Source organism: Lissotriton vulgaris, chromosome 5, assembly GCF_964263255.1.
Source record: "Lissotriton vulgaris chromosome 5, aLisVul1.2, whole genome shotgun sequence".
NCBI lineage: Eukaryota > Metazoa > Chordata > Amphibia > Caudata > Salamandridae > Lissotriton > Lissotriton vulgaris.
In genome coordinates this window covers 1,544,078,536-1,544,087,256 of record NC_141693.1, presented here as the reverse complement: position 1 = coordinate 1,544,087,256, position 8,721 = coordinate 1,544,078,536, and the positions used below count along the sequence as shown (strand labels likewise).

The 8,721-nt window shown below is 50.1% G+C and overlaps 1 protein-coding gene across 2 annotated transcripts in view; it reads left to right on the top strand.

The window, feature by feature from the left end:
• The first annotated feature begins 2,342 nt into the window (after positions 1–2,342).
• The window catches only part of LOC147712986 (purine nucleoside phosphorylase-like), a 152,723-nt gene continuing 146,344 nt past the window's right edge, over positions 2,343–8,721 (top strand). Inside the window, exon 1 of one of the 2 annotated variants that reach the window (XM_086923606.1) lies at positions 2,343–2,661. In XM_086923606.1, coding sequence (XP_086779732.1) covers positions 2,519–2,661 — 143 coding nt within the window. In that variant the 5' untranslated portion in view covers positions 2,343–2,518. The remainder of the gene's footprint in view (positions 2,662–8,721) is intronic. The other variant, XM_086923607.1, reaches the window with a different exon arrangement.

Here is an 8,721-nt window from a genome sequence, read left to right as displayed (position 1 = left end):
AAGTCGACTCACTGAGTAAGTTGTGCCTCAGCAAGGTATCTCTCTTTCCTTCAAAGTGCACTTTCGATTTTATTAATCTCATGTAATTCAACTGGTGCTTTGTAAAGCGCTCCGATACCCAATACTGGGTAAAGTTTGCGCTACATAAAACTTTGTCAATTTTTGTTTTAATTAATAGCGCTACCGCGTCACTAGTGCTGCTGATCCTTTTGATTTCAATGGTCAGTGCTTGCTACTGAGTGTCAGTGTAATAGCTGTGTGACAGCCATAACTGAAAACAAATATGTGCAGGAGCTCCTCTGTTCATCTGGACAGTGTGCGGGCTCTACATTCGCATTACATTACGTTATGCAAGTCAGACGTGTTGTCAAGGCCTGCTTTGGAATTGTTTAGTAGTGACTCTAGTATATTTAAATCTGAACACCTCTTGCTATGCACATGCTCTGAGTGCTTCTGATCTCCATTACTGCGTTTTTGTCTAAACAATTACATTTTATTTTCAACTGGCTGGTTTTTAGTGCATTATGGCGTCCTGAGGTCACCAAAAAGTGCTGGGAGTTCTGGTGTCAGTTTTCATGTTACTGAGTGCTGCGATCCGCATGTGAGGTTCTGCTCTCCACATGTGGCCCCCTAAGCAGCATATTGGTTGTAAGACATGAACGCTTCTGTTTTTATATATGCCAAAAACAAAACCCTTTTTGAAAAGCAGTATGAAAACAGAAAAGGGAGAAATGGTCCCTTAAAAAGAAATCCCACATGGACTAAGCTACAACTCACAATTAATGGTTCTAAAGTGTGTTTCTCAATTACCTGCAATGATCATCTATGTGCAATTTCTACCTCCATGCAATTTTAGAAGACAAGCCTGTTGCTAGCCTGAAATATGAAATGGCTCCTTACAGATCCCCTTCCTGTAACAATCATCTTAGAAAGGGCAAGTAGGTTACTAACTTGGCAATTCAGGGGTTTTGTAGCAGCTTGAAAGTCTTTCCAAAGCTTATTGTTTTAAAGGGCTTAATGTCTGATATTTAGCTTTTTCCAGGGACTTAAGTGCTGGGTTTTAATTCGGGGGGGAAAAAATGTCTGTCACTGAGAATGCAGTCTGTCTCCGGTTAGTGCCCTTCCTTCCATTTCTAGTGATTTGCTGCCGTTTTAAGATCTTTTTAGAGTTTCTTACTGCCTAAATGGAAGTCATTTCGAATATTTATCTGTTTCCCTCATTTTCATTGCTTGATTTTGCTCGGGAGAAAGTGTCACTCATAGTCATTGAAATGGCACTCATATTTACACCGACATTATGAAAATGTCACACATAGCAATCTGAAACCTTGGCAGCTAAGACCGCCCATGAATGCAACAGCACTCTGAAGGCCTGGCTGAATGTACACAGCAAGAACCCCAGCAATGACAAGAAAGAATATCATGCTCTGTAAATATGTAATATATATTTGTCCAACCCTAATAGCTTCAACTGTTCTTAGTTAAAATGTTTGCAACGTGTATATAGTAGATATATGAACTTACTACCTTTCATATGTGAGTTTAGAGTTTATTTGTTTCGTATATTTTATGTTATTCGTGTACTTTGAAGTCCTTATGTAATGTAACTGGTTCTATTGTAAAGCGCTCCGACACCTTCGGGTGAAGCTCGTGCTATTTAAAAACGCATAAAGCATAAATACATAAAAGAGGTTCGTGAAAAGTCTAAAGATGTCTCTCCGCCAGAAAATAAAACAGAACCGGAGGCTACATGCAGTCCCTCACGTCAGAGATTAAATGGTCCACTACTTTCACCGAGCGCAGTCCCTCCCTTGGTGGTGCTATGGAAACGGGACATTTCCAGGGCCCCTCCACTGCTCTGCAATGTCATGCCAGCTGAACTCCCCAACACCTGCTAGTTGATTGTTATGATGGAAGCATACCGGTGAGCATCACTGACTTTTATTTCGTGCAAACGAGCGCCCAGCAATTTCCTGAGCAACCGATCCACCGGAGGCGGCACGGGCCGGCAATTCAAATCAAACTCGCCAACTAAGGACTCATTCCCTGTTATTTCATTTCAAATATATGTATGAACGAAACGAGATACAACAAGGATACCGGCCAGGCACTGTATGTGTAAAGCTTCAGAGAGATAGGCGGCTCGGAGCCAGAAGGCGCGAGTCGCAGAGCTGAGGAGCTCCTGGGAAGCTGTGATGTGTGGTGCGGCCGGTGTGTTCGCGGTCCTCCCAGGCTACGTCCAAGTCTGGCAGGAGCTTTGAGAAAGTGAATTGTTTTGTGGTGGGCGGTGCCTTCTGGCATGCGCAGTGAACTTGAGTAAGGAAAGCTCTGCACATGGGGCGGCTCCATCAGCTGGGTGGCCGGGCTCCAGATGGGGGCTCGGAGTGGGAGCGGCGCCTGGCTCTCAGCCAGAGCCTCAGTGGCAGCGCCATGGGCCAGCCCCCAGAGTGCGACGGCTGCCCGCGAGTGAAAGCGTTTCGTCTATCCTCCTCACTGTCTGGTCTGGGTCTTAAAGTTGATGTACTTCTGTTCCCCGGGTCTGCCTTTTCTTTCTCGCGTGCTGTACCTCGACTTTCAAACTCCCAATGGCTCCGCAGCCTCAAAAACCTCAGCGGAGAGAGGACGAGGGCACCAAGAGGAGGAGCAGTCCCACAGCTGCAGGTGAGAATAGGTTAGGCAGAGGCTGAGCAAAATACTGCGTGACTGATGTGTGGGCACCGATTGGGCAGCGAGCTGAAGACGCAGGGTGGATGGAAAGGGAGTTGAGCTGAGGAGGAAGGACGTGGGGTGCGAGGAGAGAGCGGGGATGGATGGAGGGCGGGAGAGACTAGGGAGGAATGAGGATGGAAGGGCGGATGAGCATAAGGGCGGAAAGACGAAGGAGAAAATGGGACTGACCAATACTTTCACCGAGCGCACTGGGGGGGGGGGGGGGGGGGGGGGGGGGGGGCGGGAAAATTGAGACGTGGAGGGAAAGGAAGATTGAGAGGTTCTGGGGAGGATATAAGTGGAAGTGGGAGAAGGTTGGAAGCTTAGGGGAGAAAAGAATGCAGGAGCAGTGAGAAGAGGGTGATGGAAGGGGCAGTGAGAAGAGGGTGGATGGAAGGGGGAGTGAGAAGAGGATGGACGGACGGGGAAGTGAGGAGAGTATGGATGGAAGGGGCAGTGAGAAGAGGATGGATGGAAGGGGAAGTGAGGAGAGGGTGAATGGAAGGGGAAGTGAGGAGAGGGTGAATGGAAGGGGAAGTGAGGAGAGTATGGATGGAAGGGCAGTGAGAAGAGGGTGGACGGACGGGGAAGTGAGGAGAGTATGGATGGAAGGGGCAGTGAGAAGAGGATGGATGGAAGGGGAAGTGAGGAGAGGGTGGATGGAAGGGGAAGTGAGGAGAGGGTGGATGGAAGGGGGAGTGAGAAGAGTGTGGATGGAAGGGGAAGTGAGGAGAGGGTGGATGGAAGGGGCAGTGAGAAGAGGATGGATGGAAGGGGAAGTGAGGAGAGGGTGGATGGAAGGGGAAGTGAGGAGAGGGTGGATGGAAGGGGAAGTGAGGAGAGGGTGGATGGAAGGGGAAGTGAGAAGAGGGTGGATGGAAGGGGAAGTGAGGAGAGGGTGGATGGAAGGGGAAGTGAGAAGAGTGTGGATGGAAGGGGAAGTGAGAAGAGGATGGATGGAAGGGGAAGTGAGGAGAGGGTGGATGGAAGGGGAAGTGAGGAGAGGGTGGATGGAAGGGGAAGTGAGGAGAGGGTGGATGGAAGGGGAAGCGAGGAGAGGGTGGATGGAAGGGGGAGTGAGAAGAGGATGGACGGACGGGGAAGTGAGGAGAGTATGGATGGAAGGGGCAGTGAGAAGAGGATGGACGGACGGGGAAGTGAGGAGAGTATGGATGGAAGGGGCAGTGAGAAGAGGATGGATGGAAGGGGAAGTGAGGAGAGGGTGGATGGAAGGGGAAGTGAGGAGAGGGTGGATGGAAGGGGGAGTGAGAAGAGGATGGACGGACGGGGAAGTGAGGAGAGTATGGATGGAAGGGGCAGTGAGAAGAGGATGGATGGAAGGGGAAGTGAGGAGAGGGTGGATGGAAGGGGGAGTGAGAAGAGTGTGGATGGAAGAAGCAGTGAGAAGAGGATGGATGGAAAGGGAAGTGAGGAGAGGGTGGATGGAAGGGGCAGTGAGAAGAGGATGGATGGAAGGGGGAGTGAGAAGAGGGTGGATGGAAGGGGCAGCGAGGAGAGGGTGGATGGAAGGGGCAGTGAGAAGAGGATGGATGGAAGGGGGAGTGAGAAGAGGGTGGATGGAAGGGGCAGCGAGGAGAGAGTGGATGGAAGGGGCAGTGAGGAGAGTATGGATGGAAGGGGAAGTGAGGAGAGGGTGGATGGAAAGGGGAGTGAGAAGAGGGTGGATGGAAGGGGAAGTGAGAAGAGGGTGGATGGAAGGGGCAGTGAGAAGAGGATGGATGGAATGGGCAGTGAGAAGAGGATGGCTGGAATGGGAAGTGAGGAGAGGGTGGATGGAAGGGGCAGTGAGAAGAGGATGGACGGACGGGCAGTGAGAAGAGGATGGATGGAAGGGGAAGTGAGGAGAGGGTGGATGGAAGGGGGAGTGAGGAGAGGGTGGATGGAAGGGGCAGTGAGAAGAGTGTGGATGGAAGGGGCAGTGAGAAGACTGTGGATGGAAGGGAAGTGAGGAGAGGGTGGATGGAAGGGGCTGTGAGAAGAGGATGCATGGAAGGGACAGTGGGCGCGTGATGTGGAGACAAGGACAGTGGAGATACGAGGAGAGGAGGCTGGCTAGGTGCAGGGGATGGCGACAGTCGGATTGATGGAGATGGCGATGAGGAGGAAATGAGAATGTACAGGAGAGGGGGATGGAGCAGCGGGGACCTGCTGGTGGAGGAGCGAGGGAGTTCTAAAAGAGAGGAGGGAGGCAGTGAAGATATGGATGGAGAGAGGTGATGATATGGGGAAGAGACGAGGATGGAAGGGGAGAGGAGGATGAAGGGGGAATAGGCTGGAGTGTGGATGAGGATATAGAGATGGTTAGAGAGAGGGAAATGAAGATGAACAGATGGAAACAGATTTGTATATGGGGTGATTTTGAGATGGATGAAAAGAGGTAGAAGGTAGGAGTATGGAGAGGCAGGGAGGTAAGCATCAAGGATGCAAGAGGTTGAGGATGAAGGGGTGGCTGGTATGCGAATGGAGGACCAGGGTCTGGGTGGCGGTTTGGACAGTAAGAGATGAGGAGAGAGGGCAGAACGGAGGGGCAAGAGTCTGATGATGGAGGCGTCGAGGTATGAGGTTTCAGAGGTTCTTGTGCATAAACGCACTGGAGCAGTTTATGTATACACATTTATTGTCTGGAGCACAACCTGTATACTTCTTTCAGCGACCTCTGCCAGCTGCTCACTGTCTTTCTACTGCATTCCGATACTCGAGCACGAACATCAGAATGCAGTTCCCTGTAGGCTGGGCTGGTATATATAGCCTTCCTCTAGGGCATGGGTACTCACAAACTTTCTCTCGGGGGCCAAATTTACAGTGTGGTTTGTGTCCGAGGGCCGCACCGATGGGGGCGGGGTCAGTGGGGGAGGGGGCGGGGCTAGAGCACCATATAAACTGTGACCATGAGGTTGAACACAGGTCCCTGCAGCGGACACCTTCGTCCACTGAGCCACCAGACCCGGCATACACACATCTCTCTCTCCCTCTCCCTCCATCTCCATCTCCATCTCCATCTCTCTGCCTCTGTATCACTCGGACTGTCTCACTCCCTCTCTCTGTCTCTCTCTCTCTCTCCTTCCCTCTCCCTCTGTCTCCCTCTCTCTCTCTCTCTCTCCTTCCCTCTCCCTCTGTCTCCCTCTCTCTCTCCTTCCCTCTCTCCCTCTGTCTCCCTCTCTCTCTCTCTCTCCATCCCTCTCCCCCTGTCTTTCTCTCTCTCTCCTTCCCTCTCCCTCTGTCTCTCTCTCTCTCTCTCCTTCCCTCTCGCTCTCTCTCTCTCTCTTTCCCTCTCCCTCTGTCTCCCTCTCTCTCTCTCTCCTTCCCTCTCCCTCTCTCTCTCCCTCTGTCTCCATCTCTCTCCTTCCTTCTCCCTCTCTGTCTCATCTCTCTCTCTCTCCCCTTCCCTCTCACTCTGTCTCCCTCTCTCTCTCCCCTTCCCTCTCCATCTGTCTCCCTCTCTCTTCCCTTCCCTCTCTCTCTATCTCCCTGTCTCTCTCTCTCCTTCCTTCTCTCCCATTTTTCTTTTCCCCCCTCTCTCTCTCCTTCCCTCTCCCTCTGTCTTCCTCTCTCTCTCTCTATCTCCTTCCTTCTCCCTCTGTCTCCCTCTCTCTCTCTCCTTCCTCTCCCTCTGTCTCCCTCTCTCTCTCCTTCCCTCTCTCTCTCTCTCCTTCCTCTCTCTCTGTCTCCCTCTCTCTCTCTCCTTCCCTCTCCCTCTGTCTCCCTCTCTTTCTCTTTCCCTCTCCCTCTGTCACCCTCCTCCAACCCTCTGCCTGTCACCCTCCTCCCTCCCTCTGTCTGTCACTCTCCTCCCTCCCTCCTCCCTCCCTCTGTCTGTCACCCTCCTCCCTCTGTCTGCCACCCTCCTCCCTCCCGCCTCCCTCTGTCTGTCACCCTCCTACCTCCCTCTGTCTGTCACCCTTTGTCTCCCTCCTTCTCCCTTTCTCTGTCTCCCTCCCTCCCTTCCTTTCTCTGTCTCCCTACCTCCCTCTCTCTTTCTGTCTCCCTCTCCCTTTCTCTGTCTCCCTCCCTCTCCCTCTCTTTGTCTCCCTCTGTCTGGTTCCCTCCGTCTCTCTCTCTTTGTCTCCCTCTGTCTGTCTCCCTCTCTTTGTCTCGGTCTCCCTCTCTTTGTCACCCTTCCTTTGTCTACCTCCTCCCTCTGTCTCCCCCTCCCTCAGTCTCCCTCCCCCCTCTGTCTCCCTCTGTCTCCCTCCTCCCTCTGTCTCCCTCCTCCTTCTTTCTCCCTCCCCCCTCTGCCTCCATCCTCCTTCTGTCTGTCGCCCTCTCTCTGTCTCAATTTGTCTGTCTCCCTCTGTCCCCCTCTCCCTCCCTCTGTCTCCCTTTCTCTTTCTGTCTCCCTTTCTCTGTCTGTCTCCCTTTCTATGTCTCCCTCTCTCTGTTTCCCTTTCCCTCCCTCCCTCCCTTTCCCTCCCTCGCTCTCCCTGCCTCCCTTTCCCTCCCTCCCTTGTATAGCCTGTGGGCTATGCTGGCTATTTGCAGACGTGAAGATACTCTCATTAGAGGCCTCATAAATTCAACTTAAGTCAATTTCCAAACACAGACACTAGAACACACCATTCCACATCTGAAACAAGTAGAAATATTAATACATTTTATGTCAGCCTTTATCTACTGCTGGGCTTTCAAGACACAGTCAATCAAGAATTTGGTATTGCCAACCAAGTAGACCACTGATATCAAGCAACCCGGCACAAGTCAGTCTCGCCCCGATAAAAATATAAAAAGCTGGTTGCCCCACTGTTGGCTAATGTGAAACACAACTTTGGAGACCTTTCCTTTGAGCAGAAAAAGACCACAGCCTCAAAAAAGTATGAGCTTCTGCAGAAAAGGCTTCTGATTGTTAATCATTAGATTAATTATTTTTATAGGTGGTTTTTGAGGAATCTGTAAGTCTTAAAACCGTATGGGGTCAGTTTGCAAGCCCATTTGCATGTGCAAGTCCAAGTTACTGATACAAATGACTAAAAGTTTTTTGGGCACCTTGGTTCTAAATAATAGATGTTTGGTGTCCACCAGTATTTAAACCATTAGCCAGTGGCAAGTGGTTAACTTTCAACGTTGTGCTTCTTAAAAATCTTCCTTGAATGGGACTGAATGACTCAGGCTTCTTTTACTGGTTTTCTTGATGGTGAACGGGTGGTGGTAACGTAGGGGCTGAATTTTGGACACCGGCATGGGTAAATTATGCTTTAACAACACAGTTTTATGTGGTTAATAGCTTGAGGTTCGAAGGGGCAGCTTTAAAACTTTCTAAAAATATTTTGGGTTGCCAGGCAGCCCCTACACCCGTCATGGGTTACCTGCTCTTTCACTCTCATACCCCAATTTCTCTCTCCCTTTCTACCTCTCTTAGCACTTTGTCCACTACTTGTTGTCTCTTTCCCTATTCTTTATTTGTCCGTCTTAATTTTCCCTCCTCTCCCTCATTCTTTTGTGTCGAATATTGTTTCTCTTTTCACCTTCTCCTTACACCGTCAGAGCGCGCGTGCAATTTACATCCTTATAATGAAGTACATTTAAAACCTGCTCGTTTGAAATGTTAGGCTTGGCAAATAATTTGCAACTCTGTGAAAAATAAGTCACTTTTCAACATATAAACATTGCCTTGTATTCCTTTTTAGAGAATCGCGGGTTGTAACGCAGTGGCACAATAGTCCCTGGTTTTTGGTGCTGTGAGCATTAAGAATTTAAGCTGATGACTAACACAGAATTGTACATAGAATGCGGCACAGCGCCATCTACTGTCGCATGCACATAAATAAATATGCAAAACTTAGCAATAAACATGCATAAATATAGCCCCCTCGAAAATCCAGAAAGATAACTGCACATTTTGTTTCAAACCCCAGGATATCTTTAAATTTTGGATAAAACCGAGAACTAAAAAAAATGGGGGCGAGCAATAACACTGATGGAAATGACATACACTTACTTCTTTCCGAGGCGAGGAGATGCGGCAGGAAATTGTTGCCACGGTAGGTGGGCGAGGCG